This window comes from Falco naumanni, chromosome 9, assembly GCF_017639655.2.
Source record: "Falco naumanni isolate bFalNau1 chromosome 9, bFalNau1.pat, whole genome shotgun sequence".
In the NCBI taxonomy this organism is placed as follows: domain Eukaryota; kingdom Metazoa; phylum Chordata; class Aves; order Falconiformes; family Falconidae; genus Falco; species Falco naumanni.
Genome location: NC_054062.1, coordinates 20350716 through 20375614, shown reverse-complemented (window position 1 = coordinate 20375614; position 24899 = coordinate 20350716). Strand labels below are relative to the sequence as shown.

At 43.2% G+C, this 24899-nt stretch overlaps 2 protein-coding genes across 10 annotated transcripts; one reads left to right on the top strand and one right to left on the bottom strand.

The window, feature by feature from the left end:
* Positions 1-3156: 3156 nt before the first annotated feature.
* On the top strand, positions 3157-22794 carry PDCD4 (programmed cell death 4). 7 transcript variants are annotated; one of them, XM_040605687.1, is made up of 13 exons: positions 3175-3219; positions 7615-7762; positions 8916-9014; positions 12317-12631; positions 13207-13301; positions 15000-15113; positions 15395-15616; positions 15888-15985; positions 17487-17601; positions 18425-18532; positions 19594-19704; positions 20716-20855; positions 22194-22794. In XM_040605687.1, the coding sequence occupies exons 3-13, from the start codon at positions 8975-8977 to the stop codon at positions 22252-22254; spliced, it is 1419 nt and encodes a 472-aa protein (XP_040461621.1). In that variant the 5' UTR covers positions 3175-3219; positions 7615-7762; positions 8916-8974; the 3' UTR covers positions 22255-22794. The 7 variants fall into 7 exon arrangements, with proteins under 7 accessions (XP_040461624.1, XP_040461621.1, XP_040461623.1 ...); XM_040605689.1 differs by lacking the exon at positions 3175-3219 and adding an exon at positions 6328-6460; XM_040605691.1 differs by lacking the exon at positions 3175-3219 and adding an exon at positions 6505-6641 and having other exon boundaries at positions 15395-15529.
* On the bottom strand, positions 20845-24096 carry BBIP1 (BBSome interacting protein 1). Of its 3 annotated transcripts, XR_005829574.1 has the most exons (4): positions 23924-24096; positions 23641-23838; positions 23079-23459; positions 20845-21261 (listed from the first exon to the last, which is right to left on the bottom strand). XR_005829574.1 is itself a non-coding variant. In XM_040605693.1 (3 exons), exons 1-2 carry the CDS (start codon positions 23967-23969, stop codon positions 23684-23686), a joined length of 201 nt encoding a protein of 66 aa, XP_040461627.1. In that variant the 5' UTR covers positions 23970-24096; the 3' UTR covers positions 20845-21261; positions 23641-23683. The 3 variants fall into 3 exon arrangements, 2 of the variants coding, with proteins under 2 accessions (XP_040461627.1, XP_040461629.1); XM_040605693.1 differs by lacking the exon at positions 23079-23459; XM_040605695.1 differs by lacking the exon at positions 23079-23459 and having other exon boundaries at positions 20845-21239.
* Between the last annotated feature and the right edge of the window lie 803 nt (positions 24097-24899).

Here is a 24899-nt window from a genome sequence, read left to right as displayed (position 1 = left end):
AAATAACAGGAACTAATCCATAGTCAGCTTTCCTTAGGAGCTGGGGATTTACATGTCTAAACTTCACTGCGATGAGACTCCAGGACTGGGGATAAAATTCTAGTTAATTAAGCATAATTTCACTGGGGATAAAACCCAGGCAATGAGAAAAACTTGAAGACAGAGGCTGCAGCTGAATGAATTTCAGAAATGAATCTCAGAAATGATACTGAGAATGAGCAGTCATTACAAGGAATCACTTTAAAAAGCAAAATAGCTGATTGGGTACAAAAGCTATCTCTCAAAAGTGAGTCAGAGTTTTGTCTTTTAAAGGATATTCATAAAAATGGGGAAACGTTTTTCCTGGTTGCATACAGCTGAAGAAAACAGGGAAGGAAAAAGAGAGATTACATGGGATAGAGGTTAATGTGTGTTAGCTATGTGCAAAACCCGAACTCGTAATTTGCCTTAACTTTCACTGAGGATGTTAATCATGTGGCTGCAGATGAGAAGGATTATAGGACGGGGGTATGGAAATGTTCACAGCCAGGAGAGAAGCAACTCTCAGGGCTCCTTGGTGCACTGGAGGCAGAGGAACGGGCTAATCCACATGCCAGAGCTCTGGAAGAACTGGCCAGATGTCTTTAACAGGTCCCTCAGTCAGGGACAGGAGCACAGTGAGCCTGTACAGAAGAAGTGAACCGACCTGGACAAGAACAGGCATGAAGGTTTCAGCTTAATAGTATATGGAAAGCTTCAGAAAAAATGGTGAAGGAAAGGCTAGCAAAAGAGAGGGAGGCAAATAGCATGAGATTAAATGGGTTTATCAAGCCCATTTATCTTTCTTGAGCAAGGCAAGCTGCAAGCCATTTGCTTAGTGAAGGAAATGGGGTGGATCTCGCCTATCTGGACTCAAATTGCACATTTTGTAGGGTGCCATGTAGAAAGTTCTTAAGAAAAGGGAGAAGTGATTTAGCACAAGGTATAAACCCCATAAAGACCTGCTGTTAGAGCAGCACACGGCTGTCAGGCTGGAGGGCAGTTACCAAGGGAGTGTTAAACATCACTCCTGGAGATCTGGCAAAGTGCTTTTGTAAATGAGCTTGGCACTAATGTTAGTGGAGAACTGGTGAAATTGCTGATGACAGAAAATAGGAATCAACCTCAGGACAAAGGAGGTTTGAGATAGGACACAGAAAAAAGTAGTCAGCAGCTGAAAGTGGTGGTCATAGGCACAAATGACCAAATCCTTTCCTACAAGCTAGCTGGCAGCTCACACTTGGATCACCAAATAACTGACTTGCCAACACAGTGGAAACATGGAGTGAGAAATGCAGTCCTGGAAGGCAGCAGAAAAGGTGCAGCCCAGGTTGCAGTGACAGCTGGAGTGTGCTCGAGGAGAGGCTATATCCCTTCATTTTGCAAAGTGAATGCTGAGAGCAGGAGGATTTCTCTGTGTAAATACTCCCAGGAAGGTATGATGATGGTGCTAAGGAGCAGTGTTTTTACAGAGTAAATGATCAAAAAGAGGCATCAAACATTTTGGTTAGAAGATCTTTACTAGCCATTTGACAACGTGGTTCTGTAATAGCCTCCCCACTGCAGTTGTGCATGCAAAATACTAAACTGCTTTGAGGACGGAACTTGATAAGTTTATGAAAAGGATTATATCACATGGTGCCTGTGATAGCAGAACTGGTAGCACAGAAGTTCCTGCCAGTCCTATGCACAAAAGTAAATATTCTGTAACCCTCTGTCACTATAAATATGGAGCATGTGATTATACACAGACATAAAGCAGGCACATGATTTATTAATCACAGGACCTCAGCTTGTCAAATAATAATTACAAGGCAGTAACACACTTCGTTTTAATCAATGGCTCGCTAAGATTTTCTCCCACAGTAAACCAGTAAAAAAAGACAATTATTCTGAGGTAAAGGCAGTATTCCATGTTTCTGGTTGTTAGCTTTTAAATGAACTCCCTGTGTGGAACTCTTAAATCAAGTACTATCATTCTTCTGCACGTTTCACAAGTTCAGCCCTTTCCAGTAAAGCATCTTTTCAGATGCGTGATTGCATTTTGTTAAGGCAAGAATGAACAGATGACAACTGCAGCATAGAAGAGACATGCCTGGAACAGTTTTACAAAGCAAACCCAATTCTAATGCTTCTGCCAGGAGGGCGTACTCAGAAATGTGAAGAGGGAAGGCTTTTTTTGCAATGTGAGGGGCAAGTCCTGGAAAGCCACAACAGAGACAAGGCAAGCTGTGGTTTGGGAAAGTGTTTATCCAAAGCCATTGCAGTGGGCAACACCAGTTTCCATGCTCAGGCAAATGCAAGGCAATCCCCCTCCACCTCCTGGGGTGCCCAGCCTCAACGGACGCTGCACACGCAGGTCTGCAGCGCAGCCCTGTTCCCACCTCAAGGTCGGAGTTGCAGGAGGATGTTCAAAAAGAACTCCAATTACTGAGCATTAAAAAAAGCAGAGGCGTGTTTTAGTATCCTTTCAACCTGGCGCTGATGCTGCCTGATGAAGAATGGGATTGCTGTGCTTGCAGTTCATTTTATGAAGGCACCTTTGCAGAAGATGCAAAAGTAAAAGCAGGCTGAAGGAAAAGAAAGCAGAAGGCCAAGAGACAGGCAACTGAACAGAGCAGATTGATTTAACAGATACGATACATTTTTGCTGTCTGCATTATGTGTGGAAATTTAGATTCCAAGTGACACAGTAACAGACTTGATTGTAATCAAACAGCACGGCTGAGGTGTCAGGAGCACAGATGCTGCCTATCGAAAATATTTAAAACAGGAAGTAAAACTTTGAAAAATCCGCAGCGGGGAGCACAATGAAAATGCTCTGCAATGTTTCTAACCCAACACAACTTTTCTCTGCTTTCCACTGCTATCTCTGGTGCTGGAGGTTGGATGACCCACGGAAGTCACCCCAGCTTACAGCTCAGATAAACCTTGATGAAAAGCAAAGACCAGCAGCCAAGTGGCTAGGGCAGTCCAGAGACTCGTGGTGTCTATTGTGCACTAGACACTGGGTGGGGGGAAGGGCTGCTCCACACGTTTTGGGGAACTTCAGCCAATGGATTCCTCCCCTGGGTGTTACGGGAGGGTTTGGCCAGCATGTGAGAAAGGGAGGGGAGAGTTTGAAAACAACCCAGCAGGCTCTAAGGAAGGAAGGCAGCTAGAAAGTGACCTGCTCGTCCCTGTGCAAACATTTTGCTCCAGGTGATCACCGGCGTTAGGGGTGGAAGCGCAGGAAGGGTCTGGTAGCTGCCGGTGGGTCCCCGCTTGGTGTGGGTCGGCGTGGCGGAGGTCCGGGGTGCAGGTAACCCTGGGACACAGGTGTCGGGGCGCGGACGCTGAGCTGCGCAGCCTGTGCAGGTTGCCTCGAGCTGCCAACTGGCCAGAAGTGGGTCGAAAGAGGGGGTTTTCTTCTGTGGGAGAGGGAATGCTGTGTTGTTTTTATGGGGATTTTGGTGGTATTTTTGCTGTTAATACGGCTAGGGGACGGAGGCTGGGAGGGAGTAAGCAGGTCTCTACAGCTCAGAGATTAGCATGTGATCAGCTGTCTTGTAAATATTGCAGGCGGTTTAGAGGTTAGAAAGGCAAAAAGAGGCAATACCTTTTAGCAGACCGGTTGATACAATGGAAAAATACGAATAATCTTTCATGCACATCAGCCCTTTTTCAGGTTACAGTGTTTTAGAAATCAGAAAGTATGTGCAGTTAAATCTAAATGAGATTTTCAGTGATTGATAACCCAGCTGCTAATAAAGTCATTCAGCAGAAGAAAGAAAAATCACACCATTTTTTGTCTGGAGGTGTGCTGGATGGTTCAGGGGGGTTCATCTTCTTGTGATTACTCACCCAGCTTTTGGGCCTTTTGGAAGTGATACAGTCCTAAATTTTACCAGAAAATCCTCTAGGCATTTTTCACAGTGCTTTAAATTGTGTAATTGGCATGATGCAGCGATGCAGTATTTTGTGGCATCTTCTCTTGTGCAGGTGCTGGTTACTGTTTCAGTTTCTCTGCCACCTCTTTCCTCTTCACTGAAAAATCACTTTAAAGCCCCTCTTCTGTCTTGCAGGGGAAGCTGAATAATCTGTGTTAATAGTTAGAATTTATTTTCCAAATCTCGGTGATGACATTGTAGTGTTTTGCTTGGTACATACTAGGCAGTGGAGGTGCAAAGAGCAAACTAGAAATTATTTTTTGATTGATGGGGAAACAACATCTTTTGAGGCTGCCTCTGGGTTGCACATGAAAAAAGTCCTGTGTGAGCATGCTGAACTGTCCTGACTTGAAAATGTCTGCAACTTAGTGTCTTCCTGAACAAGATGTTCTTTCTGTCATTTGTCCAATTGGTCAAGTATTTATCATTAAAACTACAGCAATCGTGCTGCACATTCTTTTCACAGACACTATTGTTTTAATTCTTAAACCTAGATGATTCATGCAGAGCTGGGCCAGTAAATTAATTCAGAGGCTCTTACACAAGAAAAGCTTGGCTCTTATTTCAGTCAAAAGAACACTGATTTGAAGTAGAATTATACTGGAAAAATATGTAAAACCACTGCAAAAGTTAAGTCATAATCTATTAACTGAGGGAGGGTCCTTTTGCTGGCAAAATCCTGCGATCAAAAGTACTAAAGCAGAAGGGATCTGTATTTGCTTCTGCCGTACCACTGGACATGGGCTCTTGGAGTGACAAATCATAGAGAGAAAACAAAGGGTTAGCTGAGTTTTTAGGAGAGAGTATGAATGGAAGCAAAATACATGACAATGAAAGACTATCATCTCTAATTAGGAGTCTGGCCTCAGGCAGTGGGTATGCAATAAACAGGGTAACTGTAAACTAAAATAAAGTAGAAACTTTGAGAGATTGTGGATGGATATGCATGGTTTAGTTGTCAGTCCTAAACCTGTGCTGTGTTGAAGAGTTTCAGCAGCGGAGAAGGTGGCTGCAGCACCTTTTTAACCTGTGGGATGGCCTGAACAGTAGGAATCCTGTGTGCCAGCTCTGAGGCAGTTGTGGTGTTTTCCACTTCCTCTGCCTAAACCTCTGTCCTGTAACACCCAGCGCTGAAGAGAAGGTAGAGGGGTCTTATGTGAGGAGGGAGCAAAACGTCTGAAATCCCCATGTTAGCTGGGGGCAACACAAAGTAGTACATTATTTTTCTGATGGTTTTGCTTCAAGAAAAAAAAACCAAAAACATTTTAAAATTTCTGATCAGAGGAGGAAGACGCAATGTTGGAAGAAGAGTTAGGCAGAGCTGCCCAGGTTTCCATGGCTGCCTGTGGTGCTGGTGCACGCAGGGCTCTCCTCTCCTTGGCCGGGTTCTGTCGGCAGGCCTGCAAACGCTTGCCCGTCCCCTATGTGGTCTCTGGGTGCAACTGTCCCCCCAGCCCTTGGGATCTGGAGTTTCAGATCGAACGTAAACAACTGTCAAACGTATTGCTCTCTCACCATAATGCTCGCCTCAAACGTTGGTAGGCCAGGAGGTGGTGACCTGGTACGCTTTTGTGAGTGGACTGGGGTATGTTAAGACAGGGAAATGGAAGCTGCAGGTCTGGTGTGTGTGCGATAGCTGCAGAGGACGCCCCGCACCTGCACAGGCAGGGTAACCCGGCTTTATTTTAACCACCAGGCCAGACAACCCAAGCGGGTACGCGCCAGAGGGCCTGCAGGCCAGGGCTTGAGCAGGTGGGAGCCAGGCGGCAGCATGGTGGAGTCTCTCGGACGCCCTCACGCACCGAGGCGTTCCCCTCGCGTCCCCTTGTGACGCGGCGCTGGTGGCGGTGCAGGGCCGGCCGTGCCGTGCCATGCCGTGCCAGCTGCCGCTGCACACCGGCACGGGTCCTCCCGGGCCGCCCGACGAAACGGCCCCCTCCCCTCGCCATGCCAATGGCTCCCTCCCGCTCCCTCCCCGCTGACGCGCCCCAGACAGCTTCGCGCCCTCCCCCTCTACGCCCCCCCTTTCTGAGGGCTGAGCACCCTCCCGTCCCCACCCACGGGCATCCCCGCCTGCCGATTGGCTGCGGCGGCGTGCGGGAGCCAGCCAATCCCCAGCGCCGCTGGCGGCCGTGTCGCTGGGGGGAAGAAAACAAAAACAAGCACGCCGGGGCGCGGGCGGCCGAGGGGGCGGGGTCGAGCGGCGGGAGGGGCGCGGCCGGGCAGGCGGGCGGCCGGTAACGGTCCGGCGGGCGGCCGGTAACGGTCCGGCGGGCGCTCTGTGAGGGCTGGGCGGCCCGGCCCGGCCCGGCCTCCTCCGTGCGGGCGCGGCGGCCCTGCAGGGTGCGTGGAGGTGGCCTGGCCGCGGGGCGGTCGCTGAGGAGCTGCTGGCCCTGAGTGATTCCTGGCCCCCTGGGCAGGCCGCCTCGCTCCCGCCGTGCCGCCGAGGCCGGTCCCTCGCCCGTGGCAGCCGGGCAGGGCTGCGCAGGGAGGCCCCGCCGCCGTCCCGTGAGGTGCGGGTGCTCTGCGGCCGCAGCTGGGCCGAGTCAAGGGCTGCCGGGCCTGTGCCAGCGTGCGGCGTCAGGGCCCTGCCCCGCCGTGCTCCCGCCGGCCTGCAGCCCTCGGGCACGGCTCTCCTCAAGGGCCGGGCTTGCTCCGCCGTTGATTTCTTCCAGCGGCACGAGTTGTGTAGGGGTAGTTAAACCTTACCTGCTTGTTCTTGCGTGTGGCTGCAGAGCTGCAGCTGGTGTTTGCATGTCTTCAGGGGCTTGGTGGTGGGGAGCATGCCTTCAGGGGCTTGGTGGTGGGGAGCGTTCGCTGAAAGTTAGGGAGAAAAATCTTGTAAGCTTGTGTGGAAGTTCCTCAGGGATGTTTTGCATAGGCGTAAGGTCTTGATAAGTTTTGGAAGTGTTCTTCTGCAGTTTGCGTGGTTCCTAAACGTTAATTGCTGCTACTGGCCTGTTGGGGTGGAATTGCCTATTTAGATAAAGTACATGTGGTGGTGGTGAGTGCAGAGAGCTGAGCATATGTTATTGGTGGTTTTCAGTGACTTAGGAAATACCCTCGTCTGCTGAACTACCTTAAAAGTACCATTTGTATCACTGATTATTCTTAAGATCTCTTGCAGCATTCTTGTTTTGCAGATGCTTACATTTACTTGTGTCCATTGTGTTCCCTTATCTCCTCTGATGTAAAACTTTGCAGTTATTTATTCTGATGTTTTTAATGCAGGTTTTCAAACTGTGTTCTGTAGTTGATTGGTAGTACTGTGTAGTATAACTCTGTAAAATATAAAGTAATTTTTTTTTTAATATATATACAGTGATAAATACCTGAAGCTCCAGTAGATCTGTTGGCTTGAGTGGATGAGAGGGTGCGTTGCTTAACTCAGAGTATGTCTCCTGATCAGTATGAAAAGATGCATTGTAAAGCTCAGCTATTCCATCACCCTTGTTAGGAAGAAAGCAGGGTGCTGAATCTCAAAAAGACAGCATATAAATTGTGTTGTTATTTATTATGTGGCAATAGGTGAAACTAACTATAGTTTTAACTAGGGTCCTGTATGGAAAAAGTATTTCTCCCCTTGACATCTGGGACTTGATTACAAATGCTGAAAGTCATGATTGTTATTTAATATAGGTTTTGTCCTTTGTCTTCTTTCTCAAAGAGGTGGACAACTGATGGAACGTTCCACTAGGAAGACTAAAACTGTTATTACAAGGTAGTTTGCTCAGTTTAGACTGAGATCTATACAAAAAAATCTCTCAACCAACAGTGACTGGGAATACTTGAGAACTCCTGAATGAGTAATTGAGGTAACTCTGAAAAAATGTTTTTCTAAAAAAATTACATGGGGTGGGAAAGACTTCTTATTACACAAAGCTGTTAACTGTTTGAGTTGAGATTAGGAAATGCAAGATCATGACAGCTTGATACTGTGCCCTAAACCAGAGTTTCTTTATTGCCAACGGTCTGTAATGAATCATTTGCCATTAATGGTCTGTGGTAGGCAAGCGGGCATAAGAGGGGAAACCAAGGAAAGAGAAGAAAAAGGGAAGGGAGTGCTGTCGTTTAGTGTCACAATCTTGCTGCTCAACGGTAAGCTGTTTTCAGGACAGCAAAGGATGAGAAAGGGGAAAGAGCCGCTGAATTCTTGGAGCAGACACAAATACCAGTAATATTCACAGATACAGAATGGTTTGTGAAACTCTCAGGTGAAAAAGTATATGGGGCTGCTTAATTTTTTGTGTGGATGGGTGATACCATCTCTTTCACAGTGACATGGGTGGTTTGTAGAATAGCAGCTACTGGGAAGAGGGAGAAAGAGTAACGGAGAGAGAAATGTTCAACGTTATCCCTTGCAGATTGGATGGTGGTTATAAGGAGTGTTTAGAGGGTGCAGAAACACAAATGTGAAAGCTTGTCATCTGTATGTACGCATACAGTAAAATGTAAAGACTCTGAGGGGAGGAACAAAAAATAGCTTGTATTTTAAGGGCTGGTCTGAACTCAATAAATTGGTACTATTTTATCACTATAGTTCACCTGAAGAACATTTTTCTTGTGGATGCAGTTATAACATTGATATTGAATGCTTATGTAGATAACCACTTTGCAGAATACGACAATATTAAGTTGATAGAGGTGGCTTTTATCAAACCCTGCATACACAGGCCTTTCACCCTTAAAGTAACGGCTTTTATCCTGGTGCTTCCTTTATAAGCAAGAGAACTGACAGCTGCTAAGGCATCAAGGCTCAGATAGATGTGTGTTTGAGGGTGGTGCTGTCTCATGTTACAGCATTTACCTTCCCAGGAACTTTTCGGTGGTTTCTGATAGTTAATTATAATTTAATGCACACACCCCCCCACTCTTGTTTTTGCACTGTATTTTGTGAGTGAAGCCTTTTCAGCTTTTTTACTTTGGTCTAGTGCTTTTCTTCCCCTAAGCTTCTCCATTTCTGTTTAGGCCTTGGAGGAGAAAAGGTTAAGACTTACACATTTCGGAGTCAGTTCTGTTAAGCAACTATGGAAGTAGAAAAGGAGCACATTTACGTTATTCCAACAGGTAAGTAATATGTTCAGAGTTTGTTTGGTTTTTTTTAATTTAAAATTGCTTAGCTAACCTGTAGCGTTCTCTGTAGAAAAATGGTATTACTGTCAATTTTTTAACAGTACTGGTTTTAAAAAAAAATCTTCTATAAAAAATTTACAGAATTGTTCTTTCAATTATATATCATAGTATCCTGCTTGATTATATTTATTTCAATTTGTTAAAATCATGAAGTTAACATTTCTTTAGCTTACTAAATAATAGTGACTCTGGACTCATCTGACTTCAAGTAGTGCTACTGTGAAGAAAAGAATGAGCTCAGAAGTAAAACGTGTAGGTGCATTTAAGAGGTACAAATTGTGCTTTTATGTAGCTATTTAGCTTAAAATTAGAGGAAACAAATGATAAAAGGCTTGACTGGAAGTGGGCTGGCATGAGAAAAAAAATTACTGAATGTGTGTTAGAGATTGCCCTGAAATTGAGTATTTTGTCTGTATCACAGATGTGGTTTATGATGCTTAGTCAAGTTAATACAGTTTCACGTTGTTTTCTGTGTCTTCCGAAAGGCTGTGATGATCAGCACTGACCATTTTATACCAAAGATTTTTTGTAGGTTTTAAATGTTTTTTGGAAAAAAATAATTTATATGTTAAGGTGGTATGTAATGCAAAGTGGCAACATGCTCTGTATGACATCTTAAACGAGCATTAGTTTAATGTAGAAGATACCTTGCTTCTTATCATTTTAGAATTATATTTGGATAATAGGTGGGAAACTGCTAGATACCTAAATTGACCTAATTTGGTCAAATGAAATTTGTATGTAGGTAAGTAGTTGCTGACTGCTTTGTTAATTAAGGTAGCACCATGAAAGCACAGGTTTTAAGTGTGCCTGCTAGGCTTCATAGCAGGGTAATAAGGTAAATTTGGCTAACTTTTTAATACGTAGTAAGGAAAGGCTTAAAGTTATAGAACACTGTTTTTGCTTATACATGTGTATGTATATGTTACATGATGTAAAAATGAGAAGTTGAAAGGAAGATCTGCATCTTATTTATGAAATTATTTCAGAAAATAGTTGAAAACAAGTATGTCTGTTTAACCTATTTTTTCAGCCTAAGTAACTAAGTAACAGTGGGGGGCCAGCTGGTTATAGTATTATGGAGAAAGGTTGCAGCTGGAAGGGATAGTGTTATATAAAAACGTAGTTTAGTAATGCAGTGAGAAACATTAAGTGGTATGGGTTGGATGTTTCCTGTGGAGTATTTCCTTTAGTCTTGAACCTCAGATCAGGATTGTGTAAGGAGGTTGGATGTAGCCTCTTGCATTAATTGTTGGCCATTTTCTTTGGAAACTGAGAAAGAAGTGGTCATTAAAGAGTGTAGTTCCTGGGCAGCCACATCGAAGGTCTAAATTAGAGAAATTCATGGGAGAGTGGATGTGAAGAATTTAAATTCGTTTGTCTGAGATGAGCTGGTTGTGCTGATGGGGTCTCCTTGGGGAATGAGAGGAAGGAAACCTGTTCTGTTTGGTTTTGCTCTTTTTTCCCCTCTGCTAGCTTTATGCAAATCTCTCATTGTTTTATTAAAATGTTAGACAAACTGAGAAAGCTTGTTGTGGGGGATCTTTTTCTGGACGCAATGCATACTTTTTTAGCTTGCAAGCATAAAAGGAATGCTTTTGTGGGAGTAACGAGTGGAAAGATGAAGCTTAGACTGGAATGGCTGCATTATCGTTCAGTATAACATTCACATATCTGAACACTAGTATCTAAATGCTGCTACTTTGATCACGGAGGTGGCAGTTGCATCAAACTTTCTTCATTTTGTAGTGTAGTGTCCTCTTTGATATGGGTAAGTACTTTGAGGTTGGAAATGTTTTACTAGTGCACTTTGTTTTCAAAACAGTATTTCTTGAACCTGTTTTGAATTGAAAAAATACAGTTCTGAGAAGTATTGCCAAATGAACATTGCTAACTAGAATGTATTGGAATGGTGAAGTAATACATTCAGCTAAGTTCAAATAAAAATTTTAAATACTTTTCATATTCTGGGTTTATGGCAGTGAGTTTTTCTGTAACGCAGGCTTGGCACAGCTGGAAAAGCAGCTTCTGTGTGCCTCGTCATTGCACTTCCTAGGGCTGGAGCTATGGGTTGTATCTTTGAGACTTTACTGAATCCTAAAGAAAAGAAGGGCTTTGTAACAAGAGAGCTGAGGCTGTTCCTTTGTGTGTTTTCCAATTTGCAAGGACTCCCAGGGTACTACCTGGACTGTAAATAGTTCCCCAGGTGCTTTTTTTAATCATGATTAAGAAGGGGAAGAAGAACTTAGAAAGGCTTTTGCTTATAATGCTCCCAGTAAAACATTCTACTGGTACTGAACCGTACGGCTCAAGTGCAGGACATCCTAACATTGTGAAATAAAAGACTTTAGATCCAAGTTTTAAATGTGCATTAACTACCCGGAAGAGTGAAGTTACTGAACTTCTCAGTGTTCAGAGACTGTATCTATCCTTAAGTTGTGAGAGTTTTTTGTTGGGTATGAAACAAAGCTAATTTCCTATTATATATGATTGTGCTGGGAAATAAACCATGGCCGTTTTTTAAACAGTCTTGACCAAAGCTACAGTGAGGGGCAATCCATAGAGAAGAGAGAGATCGGATTGTTTCAAAAGACTACTTATTCTATGAGTCTTCATTATGGAACTCCCCAGGCTTTGTATTAAATGACTTCTTTTTTCATAGGTTTAAAAACAAAAAATAAGAGTAGTGATGTTTTTTTATTCCTCTAAGTCTGCATTACTGCTTTTCCAGCTGGTGAGCTTTGTTTGAAATTCCTTGAATGAGGGGAATGTTGCATGATGATTTAGGAAATTAATTTTACTTCGGTGACTAGTCTGTTAACGTTAGTGAGTTCTTAGAGAATATACTTATTGGCAGTTTGTTTGTTTCTAAATCAAGAGATGTGTGGGTGGAGTGAGAACTAGGCGCTTACATCTTACGCGCTGCAGAGTTCTGATAGTTTTTGTTCAACAAGGGTGGGGTTTTCTGTGGTTTACCTGTTTATAAATGGTTTATTCATTTGCTTTCCAACTCGACATATGCTCTGTTTAGATTGTGGATAGTTTGTGCAGGAGAATAAGGAACTCCTTATTACTGTGATGTGTAGGCATATTTTAAAAACAACATCATTTGCCTTAATGCTGTTGGAAATGAGAGTTCTATTTAATGTTGTAATCCTTTTTAAAATATAGTGTGTTTTGGTATTCTAACATAAAACTGTTCATAACAGATTTTTTTGCTCTGTCTCCTTTTTAAGAACTTGAGAATCTAAGTGATGCTCCATTTTCCGGTGATGCTCCATTTTCCGGTGATGAAGAAAATGGGGTCTCTGGGGAACAAAAGACTGAAATCAATGGAAATTGGATTCCTGCAACTTCAATTACTGAAGCCAAAATAAATGCTAAAGCAAAGAGGCGCTTGAGGAAAAATTCTTCTAGAGATTCTGGGAGAGGAGACTCTGTTAGTGACAATGGAGAGACGCTGAAGATCGGTGGTATACCAACGAGCCCCAAGGGGAAGCTCCTGGACAGGCGATCCCGGTCTGGAAAGAGAAGAGGTCTACCAAAGAAAGGTTGGTGTAACTTAGTGCAGAGTGTAGCATGATAAAGATTCTGTCCAAAACATAGTATATATATTTTTTTTTTTCCACTGGGAATCATTTTCATAAGCTACAGTCTCTGTGCAGGCATTTGGTTCTTTGTGTTAGATAGTAGATGGCGATGGGAGCTCATAGTATGTGGCATTCTTGTCAGAAAATTTCCTATGTGTATCAACAATTAACTTTTGTCTTTAAGATAAATATGTTTTCTTTGGAAATTAGTACAAGAATTTGAACTGTTGGTGGTTCACAGGACTCTTATTAATGCAAACTTAAAGCATGGTTATGTTTGAAAGTGCAGTTTCAGCCTTCAGTAATGCATGTGTAGTTTCATACTGCTTCTAGTATCTTACTGGAAAGTGATGAAAGGACTGGTTGCTAATGTGGGAACATGTCACACAAACACACCTTTTTCAGCATATATTGTTAGAATCAGGAGGTGGGCACAAGCAGTGATACATTACCCTTAAGTGAAAGAATGTTGGGTTGAACTCGGAAGTATTCTTTGTGAACTGGCGGTTCGTACTTACTGCCCCATATTTTACCAGGTGGAGCGGGTGGTAAAGGAGTCTGGGGAACACCAGGCCAAGTGTATGATGTGGAAGAAGTAGATATTAAGGATCCTAATTATGATGATGATCAGGTAGGCAAATAATTTCTTCATGATGGGTTTTATTTCCTTTATTGATTTCAGTTGCTGTGATGCTGATACTAATAGAAGTTTAACCTTGTCAGTTATGTGAATATCAGTCTGGCTGTACCAAGTGCTCATTTTTATGTTCAAGAGCGGATTATTGGCTAGAGACAACTGGTGTGGAAGTATCGTAATGTAATCTTAGCCCTATTTCTGTGCCTGACTAGGCAGGACCCCTTTCCCAAGTGTGTTCTTTACTGCTGGTTCCCATGGCGGAGAATGTTGCAGTGCTGCTCTATATTGCAAACAGGTACCATGATAAAAACAACACAGACTTTCTCAAGTCAGGAGTTTAGTAGGGGACGGTATCCTTTATGGATTTTTCTTTTCCCTGTATTCACAACCCTTCCAGTGTCTTGTATCTACTTGGTATAAATGCTTCAAACTAGTGCAAAGTCGATAGCCTTGGATATTTTGTTTATGCCTATTTTGAGTATGTTGTGGAAGATTGTATCTTACAGCCGTGCTTGGTGGGGTGGGGAGGTAAAGCTCATTGGGCAAAGGGTGCTTTATAACATGAAATCACTGAGGAAAGGAAACACATTACCAATGCAGATTTCCAGGTCTCTGAGATCAATACAATTGTGAGACCATAAGTAAATACTATATAACATAAGCAGAGTGATGGCGGTGTCCTTTGAGCAGAGGCTGTTTGCTGTAGCTGCTGAGACAGTGGTATGTGGGAATATCAAAACCTTCTTCCAGTATCAGGTTTTTTCCCTGCAATTCAGTGCTTCACGTTAACAGAGCTAGCTATTAAAAATGAAGCTGACTGCATAAAGGAAAGTTTAATGAAGAGGAATATTCTGTGGAACTTTTGTATGCTTAGCTTTTCTAAGGTTGTAAATGGGGACTGATATGACTAGGCTTCTGGACTTCTGCTATACTTACTGATCATGGAAAGCTTCTTTCCAAAAAGCATTAGTTGAAAAACTTCTTTGTTCGGATTTCTGTGCCCTATAGTATTGCTCTGAATGTTACTTCTGTAGTCTGCGAGGAGTAGGGAACTGAATTCCAGCAGGGAAATCTGGTTGTGCTAGAACTCTGCAGGACCAGGTTATATAGGAGGCTGTTGCTGTGTGATTCTTTTTTCCCCTTAGGGAACATATTTGCTCACAAATATTCTGTAAATGCCTTTTCTCTGATTTGTACGTGCTATGGCCTGTCTGGTCCCGCAGTCACAAGGAAGAGGAAAACCAGGCAGGCTTGCTGTTGGGGACTGGAGTGCCACTTGCAGGGAGAGGTGCTGGAAGTTAAATCTTGTGCTGTGGCATAGCTAACTGCTGGGCTGGGACAGGGGTTTCTGTTGCTGTCGCATCAGTACGTAGGCATTTGATCTCTGGGTTCATGTGGTATCAGCAGAATCCTTGCAACAGATTGGAGTGTTTGCCATTGTTCAACAGTAAATTCAGCCTTTCAGTTGAATTCAGCTATAATTCAAAATATAAGAAAGCATGACACTTAGCCAGTGTTGTCCACGTTTTAATGGTAGAGACATAATCTGTTGTCTGGCAGAGTACTGACTACCAAGACTAAAGAAATAAGGATTTAGAAGACTCATTTTGATGCTATTAGCACTGCATAAGATGTAAGAAGAGACATTACTATTTACAAAAGGGTATCTGCTTGTGTTGCCTTTTAAAATAGGAGAACTGTGTCTATGAAACAGTAGTTTTACCTCTGGATGAAAGAGCATTTGAAAAAACTTTAACACCAATCATACAGGAGTATTTTGAACACGGAGATACTAATGAAGTTTCGGTACGTTGCATGCCTTTTTACTACTTTATTTTAGAGGGCAACCTGTAGCATACATGGGAATCCAAATGCTAGTTTTAAATGAGCATATAGAGATGTTGGCAAGAAATGTGCAATAAGAATACCTAAGCAGTTATATTCGTTACATGAGCAGAAGCATATATGCAAATACATAAATACATGCATATAAATATTTATATATTTGTAATATATTTGTATAAAATGTATTTATAGAATTAAAATTAGGAAATCTTAATCTGTTCTGTTTTTCAAATCTTATGTAGGAGATGCTGAAGAATTTAAACCTTGGTGAAATGAAATACAGTGTGCCAGTGCTGGCTGTTTCCTTGGCATTAGAGGGGAAGGCTAGTCACCGGGAAATGACATCTAAGCTTATCTCCGACCTTTGTGGGACAGTAGTAAGCAAAACTGATGTGGAAAAATCGTTTGATAGGTTGCTTAAAGAACTGCCTGAATTGACGTTGGATTCTCCCAGGGCACCACAGGTATATATGTAAAGTTTTATGCTAGCAAAAAAAAAAAAAAAGCTTTTTCTTTTGTGGCTAATCCTGATCCAGTAAACTGAAATAGACTCTGTATTTTGAAGAATATCAGTGGATTGCCTTACTGTTTGTAACCCCCTGCCAATTTCCCAGGCTGTTTTTACTTTGAGATGGCTAATTTGAATAAAATCTGACAACCAAGCACATTGTGTAATAGTCTACTTGGAACTACTTTGAAATTCACATTTAATTAAAAATGCTTGTTTTGTTGCAGCTGGTTGGCCAGTTTATTGCTAGAGCTGTTGGAGATGGGATTCTAAGCAGTACCTACATAGATGGCTACAAAGGCACTGTGGATTGTGTCCAAGCTCGGTAACTTTCTTGCTTTCTGTATAGCTGCAGTTTTTTATTCCAGGTACCAAAAACGATGGCCAGGAATTTAGAACTTAAGGATAAATCATGTGATTCTCTAACTTCTAATTTTTTTCATTTAAAATGATAAAAAAGAAACCCACAAAATTTGCAACTAACAATAAAATCCAGAATGACTCAGGTCAGAGGAGAAAGACTGAAAATGCCTGAAAAATGTATTAATACATTTGAGCTCAGTTTGTCAGGTTTGTTGTCCAGCTTATGTGTGAGGGTGAAAATAAAATGACCTGAAATAAGAAGTGATTATAAAAGGTTTTGTCTTTCGAAAAAGCTTTAATGTGATTAATGAGTAAATATAGCATCAGGACAGCTGTTGTAAATGTTGTGAAATACACAAGGGATTAACTGGTTTGCCTTATAAAGCTAGTGCAGTGCTTTCCCAAACTTTCTCTGTAATGCTGTATTCATCAAGAAGTATAATTATTTTCCATGTCAGGGTGAGAAGTTTGAAGGAGCAATGTCTGGCAAAGAGGGACATTTTAATAACTAGTCATGTTTTATTATTCTTTTCCCCCATTAAGTGTATGTTTAAGGCTTGATAGAGAGGTACTAAACTCTTGTAGCTTCTAAACATTCCATTTGTAATGATTATATAGTTGGGTACTTCTAGGAGGAAGGGAAAGGTTTAGCTGCCTAACTTGAGGATTCAAATTGTGAAAATTGTCTCAGTTATACAACTGTGTCCTGTGATTTGAAGGATTGTAGCCTGCATAGTGCACATCTGGGATGCTTTGCTGCCTTTGCTATTTCTTGGCCAGTCTTTTCTGCTTGTTAAATCTTGGTGAATAGTTACTGTTATTGGCTAGCCCCCAGTATGAGAATCGGGATAACTGTTCCTTCTTTAGCTGGATGGTGCTTAACTGGATCTGGGATTTTTTTTGTCACCTTACTTCCTTTTTCATTCTGTTCTCAATGGACTGGCAAGCTTCCCTAGTTCATGCTGTCTTTTTGCAACTACATATTTGTGTGCTGTTTTGGCTTAAATTCTCAAGGTTTCATAATTCTTTAGACCCAAACAGAAAATAAAATCTCAGTAGAAAAGCTGTTCTTCAGTTTGGAAGCAACTGATGCTTCTTTTGAGATACACATGCCAAGCTGCATTCTTGGAGGAGCCCAGATACAATCCATCTCTGCATAAGAAAATACTAAATTCTCTCTTGTGAGGATGTTTCATGTTTTCCATTGACGGTTCAGGTCTGCTGCCATCACAGGATTGTTAGCTGTCTTTAGCATAGTATAACCAAATGTGTAAAGGTAGCAGAAAGAGAAAGTGGGGAGCTACTTCCTGGCTTCTTCATCCAGGTGTCCCCATGGAGTTGCTGACCCTAACCTCTTCTCAGGGATCTGCTCGCTTTGCCCAAACAGGAATAGCAGTGTGGGAAGTTACGGATGCCTTTTACTGAAGTTCTGTAGTAACTTTTTGAAACACTTTGCTTTCTAGAGCTGCACTGGACCGAGCTACTGTGTTGCTGAGTATGACAAAGGGCGGAAAGCGTATAGAGAACGTGTGGGGGTCAGGAGGTGGCCAGCAGTCTGTGAAACACCTTGTTAAAGAGGTAACTGACTTCTAAAAAACTCTGGAGAGAGAAGGGTTTACTGTTTGTCTAAGCTTATCCTGTTTGGGCTGGAAGGAAGAGATACATACATCCTGTAGCAAAAGTCTTGCGTATTGCTTCTGGGGTCCAAAGCAGTTTTTAAAAACTGATGTAGATTGGTTTTTTGATTTTTGTAGTATTTGTCAGTGGTGGGAACGTGCTAGTACAATACTCCGCATTGCAAGTATACATTCATTTTTGCTTTAAGCAAACCTTTTAGGCAATTAACTTTTTAAGAGCTTACAATATAAAATGGTGAAGTAATTAGAAGAGCCAAGATAAAACTGGCTAAACTAGATATACTATTATTTTTTGGCATCACCAATTAAAAGCACAGTAATAACTGAAAAAAAGAGAGATGAAGAAGCAGGAATGTTCAGAGACCCATGCTGTGAAGTAGGCAGGTTGGAAGGAAAAGGTCCTGTTATAATTTCTGAGTTGTGAGTGTAACAGATGATAGGAGGAGTTCAGGAGAGAAGATAAACTTAATTATACCCATATTAACCTTTTATGGTGCTATGTATGTTACGAAGCAATGTTTTTGGTGCTTGTGTGTCTGTATTAACACTATGGATAGGTATTTGGCTTACATTGTGTTTCAGGTTGCTGATAATGTCTCAATGTAATTAATGTCTGTATTTAATCACATTTATAAAAACACTAGCAGCAAGTTTCAGGAGCTAACTTGCTGCTGGGTTGATTGCAGATTATCAAAACAGTTGACAGCTTTTAAATTTCATGTCTAATTAGTGTTGGGCTTCGTGTTTGTTTTAAAATTCAATAGATTGACATGTTGCTGAAAGAGTATTTGCTTTCTGGAGATGTACTGGAAGCTGAACGTTGCCTTCAGGAACTGGAAGTACCCCATTTTCACCATGAACTTGTATATGAAGTAAGAAGAAGTCAGAGTCCCTTTAATAATTTTCAGTAATATGAACAGGTTTGGTTTTAATTTGATGTGGGCATGCAAAATAATACAACTGGAATCTGAAGCTCAGGTGTTTGTTCTGATGTTATTTGAATAACTAACGTAGTTTCATGCAAAGTTAAAGGTTGTGTGCTTGTTTGTGTACCCATTATGCAACAAGTAAGCTGCTGCTAACTCTGGGAAGATCCAGAGTTAATTTTTGTTTGTTGGCTAAATAGCTGAATTCAGATTATTCCAGATTCTTGAAAAAGAAAAGCTCAGTTTATTTTCTGCTGAGCAATAGCAGCAAAACTCCATGCTTTGTTTTGGTGTTTGTTTTCTTTTAGTTTCAGATATCTGGGTATTCTAATGGGTGTTACCTGTTTTTGTTAAGTTATAGAGCTTCCTTTTCAGGGTGGGATTGTTCAATCTAGCACACTTGTAAAAGCTTGGAGATATTTCAGAACCAGACTACATGAGAGAAAGTTCTCTGCTGTATCTGGGAGACTTGTTCCCACTTGTACTCTTTTTATCTGCCAGATCGGGAAATGGTTGTTTACCAATAAGCTGAACACCCACAATCTACAACATTTTCTTTTCAGTAAATTGACTCCTTTTAGAAAATTCCTTCATGATAGACAAACAGAATCCTTTTAGTTGATGGGGTATGTGCAGATTTTTAGGTTTTAAACTTCTAAGTTCTTCTAACATTGCAGATACAAAATTAATTAATTGCCATCTGTACTCAGCAACCATATGGATATAGTCATGTATCTCTCAAACCAGAGCCAGAAAGGCAGTTTTTTCACTGTCTAGTCCTTTCTGGTTTTTCATACTTTCTGTCTTTATCCAAATAAATTTTAATCAGTTTTTCTTTTCAAACAATAGTCATGCCTTGAAATTGTGCATGCATATAACAAATGGACTTGTCTCCCCAGAAAATGCGTAATAAATAACGCATTCACTCCTTTTTGCACCTCATATGCTTCCACAATATGTACTCGAACCACTGCTTTTAGTTAAAACACTTGCATGATTTGTCTTAGGCTGTTGTAATGGTTTTGGAGTCAACTGGAGAAAAGACCTTTAAAATGATACTGGATTTGTTGAAATCTCTCTGGAGGTCTTCTGTCATTACTGTGGACCAAATGAAAAGAGTAAGTGTGACGTTTAGAGAATTTTGGGTAAGGTCTTCCAAATGTATATAGTTTTTGCCTTCTTTTAAGTACTATTTGTAGTCTGTTGCTGACTTGCTTTTTAAAAAACTCTGTGGTCATTCTGTATCCCCTACAAATAATCTGTCACTGATACGTGTATGATAGCTGTCATGTACTGGCAGAAGTACAAATGAATTCTGAGTGGTAGTTCTCTGTAGAACTGTGAGGTGCAGAATATTCGAATCGTCAAAGATTTCCAGGTGCTTCTATGCAATTGCGTTGTTCAAACCAATCATTTAAAGTGCTGCAATATAGCTTCATTTTTCTTGAATAGAATTTTTCTTTTTATCCAGTAGTTATTCATAATTGTAGTAGTACAATAAGGACCCACTTAATTACAAATGTCAATTGGAACAGTATATAGAAGGTAATATTTTACACAGTTGGAATAATCCATGGCTTTGTTTCTAGGTATAAATATGTAAGACAGGCATTCTATCCCAGGGCAAACTAGGTACCACTCAAAGACTTGTGTCAGAGTTTACCCAGCTGTACTGCTGACACGAAGTGCTGAAGTCATCTCTGGTTGTCACCAGTGTTTCTCTTACTGCATAAACTGTTGTGGAGACCTGTGGCCACCTCTTGTTATTTACATGGAAGAAAAACTAACTTATCTTCCTTGTTACTGTGTGATAGCATGTTACATGTGATAGCAACCAGGCTAACATACACATTCTGTACTGCCTGGATTTCTGATTTCCAGAGGAGTTAAAAATTCAGGTGGTATTTTTATGCCGATGGGTAGTTGTGTAATACTATGTTTGGTATTGGCTGGCATTATACCTTGCTTTTCCACTGACTTGCAGCTGCTCTGCTTTAGGTTTCTTGAAGCTGTCCATAGTATACATGAAACTATATTGAAAAACAAATTCTGAGTGCAAAAGGGTATTTAAAAATTTTGTAATAAAATCACAGAATAACCAGATCACTGTTTGAATTCTTACATTGCAGGGCTATGAACGAGTTTACTGTGAAATCCCAGATATTAACCTGGATGTGCCACACTCCTATTCTGTGCTTGAGAGGTTTGTAGAGGAGTGCTTTCAGGCTGGAATAATCTCCAAACCACTGCGAGACCTCTGTCCTTCAAGGTACTTGTTTTATTGTAGATAGGTGAGGGAACTGCTTTTTTGTCCCAATTGTAAGTTACAGAAAGCAAAGCAGGATGTTATGACCAAGGTATTACAGATTAGAATTGGAAACTACGGAGGATGGAGAAGCAGAGGGTTGGACTGGTAAAAAGTTTATTAAGAAGCTGCAGTGATGTGAAACCTGTTATGTGGAGGATGGAATAAATTATTGAGGAAAATAAGCCTCCAGTGAGTCGCAGGTAGCATTGCCTGTATGCTCTCCGGAGGACGAAGGCCTGCCACTCCTCTGTTTTGCTGGTTTGCTTGGCAGAGATCAGTACAGTATTGAGATGGAGGATTCAGGTGTCACAATGATCCATGTAGGCGACAGTGGAAAACTGTCAGCTACAGTGGGGGGAAAAAAACCCTGGGGAAAAAAAAAATGGTTTAAATGTACCAAATGGCATCAATAGAGTTCTAAGATGAGGCAACCAATTCTCATGTTTGTCAGAAGGGATAGGATACTTATGTAGAATAAACTCCACACACCTGATCCCTTCATATCTGTCACATGATTTGTATAGTGCTTTTGGTTTGTTACTGTTTACTTATTCATAGCATAGATAATGCTGTTTGAACTGTAGCTAATCACTGTTTTGTCCTCTCCTTACTGGTCACAATACATTTAATAAGTTTCACTTCCCGTGAGGAATACATGTAAATTTTAAAATAGGATAATAAAGCTATTATTTGCAATTTTATGCATTGGGAATACTATTTATTAGATCTTTTCTGGTTAGGGTGTTTCATTAGGCTTCTTAAATAGTCTTAACAGCTTGCAATACATTTGGATTTTGAAATGTGTCTTTATAAAAAACAGCCTCCATTTGTGGACTTTAGACTTAAAATTGAGTTTGTGTGTCTTGGTAGCAAATATTTTGCAGGTTTGGGGTGTGGGAGGGTTGAAAGTCATCACTGCAACAAAAGCTTGATTGTACTACTGTTACCATTAATACATTGAGAGGCATTTTTGGCTTACTTGCTTCAGTTTTGGGTAGAAACCCACCATTCCTAGGCTTTCAGACTAGCATCTTTTGCAAGTGTGAACATTAAGAGGTAAGCAAAGTAGAAAGCACTTGACAATGCAAATTTTGAAAAGCTTCTTGCAAATAAACATGTATGTAAGATTCAGATGGATTTTAAGCAATTTTATCAGTGATCAAGAATGTTGGCTAATTATGCTGAACTTGCACACCTTGTATTTGACTCCTAAGCGAGGGATTCTTCTCAGTGATAGATAAGAAAAAATGAGCAATGCTACTCTGAATTACTGAAAAGATACTTTTTACTTTCATACAGGGGCAGAAAGCGTTTTGTGAGTGAAGGAGATGGAGGTCGTCTTAAGCTAGAAAGCTACTGAACGTGAGAACCAACTCCTGAAGCCTTAAAAGTTAAAAGGGAAAACAGATATCTATATATATACAAACACGCATGCTTTTTTGGTGTGTGTATGTATATATGTATACACATATATAATATACCAAAATTTTAAAGAGTTGCTTAGAACAGTTCATATTTTTTTAAAAGCACATGTTTTGGGTACAAATCATTTTTTTTAAGTAGTTTTATAAATTTCAGAAAGAAAACTTCTTTCTTTGGGCATATAGTAGAACAACTGGCCACTCTGCTGTGGTGGTGCCTTCAAATAAGCTATCTTTTTAAGTGCCATATGTTTATGACCTGATCATTCCATGTTTGCATCGATGTCTGACTGCCGCCCTTTCTTTCAAGGACAGTGTTGTCATCATAAAACCACTGGTTTATACAAAGCTTTATAGAAGGGTCAAGTTAAGCTGCTGTGATCCCATTTCCATTGCTGCTGAAATACTGTGCTTTGGGAGGAAAAATAGCTGTTTCTTTGTTCTAAAGAGCCCAAGAAAATGGGAGTTGGGTCATAAGATTAATTCATCTGTTCCAGGGGAAAACACTGGTTGGTTTTAGTCCCCATGTATCAAACTAGTCTTTTTTTCTGTGTAACTGGAAAAGCAAAAAGTTCTGGTAAAACATTAAAAATATTTTTTTGTGAAGCGCTCCTTTCTGCCTCCTTTTTTTGTAAAACAGAAGGTATTTAACTGTGTTTAAATCTCTGAAGGGTGTGCGATTAAGCCGTACATCTAACACTACCCTTTTGTACTGCGCTTAACAGAAGAGCATTGAGTAATTAAACTCATGGTAAGTATTTACCAAATATGTTTTTGAAAAACAAGTGGCTTGCGTAGGAGCATCCAGGCTGCCACCGAGGTATCTTGAACGCTGTCTATGCAGAGCAGCTTTGGCAAGCCCTTTCTCAAGAACAAGGCGGATCTAAGACTCTCTTAAGCAGCGCGGCGGAGCCTCTCCTGCTCCCTTGTGTTTCTCGGTTTCATGTTAAGATTTCAGGTGTTCAGCAATGCTGGGAATAGCCGTGACAGGGCCGGCAACACGCTGTGCTCCGGGAGAGGAGCGCCGCAGCACTCGAGAGAGCCTGGTAAACCGAGCCTGGTAAACCGTTACTGCGGCCGGTGGGGGGGTGTCACTCGCCGCCCCCCGCTGTCCGAAAGGGCCCGGCCGAGGTTCTGTCACCTGCTGGACTCGACAAGCCAAAAGACCTATTTATTTAAAACGTCGCCTTGAAAGCGACAAGTGGAACCTCTCCAGGGAAAAGGTCTGGGAGGGGGCCTCCCGCCTCCCCCCCTCCCCAGCCCGGCAACACCTCCTGCGCTCTCAGCCGGCCGTTAATCCGCAAAGCTCCGTTACATCGCGGTACCTCCGGGCTGCGGGTCCGGGCCCCCCGCCCCTCCCGGGACCGGCTAGGGCTGTGGCTGCGGCGCTGCCCCCTCCGGCCGCGCCGCCTCCAGCGCCGCCCGCTGCAGCTTCTCCAGCTTCTCCAGCGACACCGACTTGAGGGGCAGCACCTTGGGCTTGCACAGCACCATGCCGGCCGTGTCCTCCACCGACAGCTGCCCTACGAGAGGAGACAAGCGCCCAGCGTCAGCGCCGGGGCCGCGGCCGGGCCGGGCCGGCTGCCGGAGCGCGCTCGCCGCCGGTACCTTGCTTGGGTAGCACCTCCCGGAACGCTGCCTTCCCCTCCGGCATGGCGGCTCCGGCGCGGCAGTGAGCGCTGGCACCGCCCGCACCGGCGACCCCTCGCTGAGGGGGAGGGCGCGTCTCCCGCCGACAAAACTACCGCTCCCGGCCTGCACTGCGCGGCGGCACCGGCGGTGGGCGGGCCCCGCTGCCACACCGCGTGACGGGAGCTGTAGTCCGCCGGGAGGCTGGCGGCCCACAGCCGTGCTGGGAGCTGCAGGCCACGGCGTGCCGCGGAGCGCGCCGGGAACCGCGGTGGCTGCGCCGGGGCGGGATCGGGGCTCCCTGCCAGCCGGTTCCCCGCCAGCCGCCGCCGGGCCGGGCGCGGCTGCGTCCTGCGTGGGCAGCGGGCAGCCGGGCGCTCGGCGGGGCGGCCGCGGCCTGGGCTCGCTGCGGTGGGGGGCGCGCAGATCCGGCCCGGGCCCGGGCCCCAGCGGCTGCTCCCGGCTTCCCGCTGCGGTGGGGCGGCGCCGTCCCCTTGCGCGGGGCCGCCGTGCCCCGCTGCCTGCCGCGGCCGTCCGCCCCGCCGGACTCGTGCTCTGCGGCTTTTTTGCGTTTCAACCACCAACACCGTCCCGCAGCCGGGCTTGGCCAGGGCGTTCGCGTTCCCATTCGGTTTTTCAGGCAGCGCGCCGGCGTTCGCGATGTGAATCATGGCGCTGTTGAAAATGTAAACAGCAGTAAAGCCGGTGTCTTTCTAAAGGCTGAGGGCTTCAATGTCGCCAAACCTGACCAGGCAGTGCCCCCGAGGTCCCCCCCGGGCGCTGCCGGCTCCTCCAGCCGCTTCCCGCTGGGCCCCCCGCCGCGAAGCCGCGCCGCGACCCGGCTCGGTGGGGACGGCACAGCGGGTGTCCCTGTGCCTGCGCGATGCCCCAGCACCGCCCCGATCGCAGACGCGTAATTTTAGATTTTGCTAATGAGCTTGTCAGCGTGCCCCAC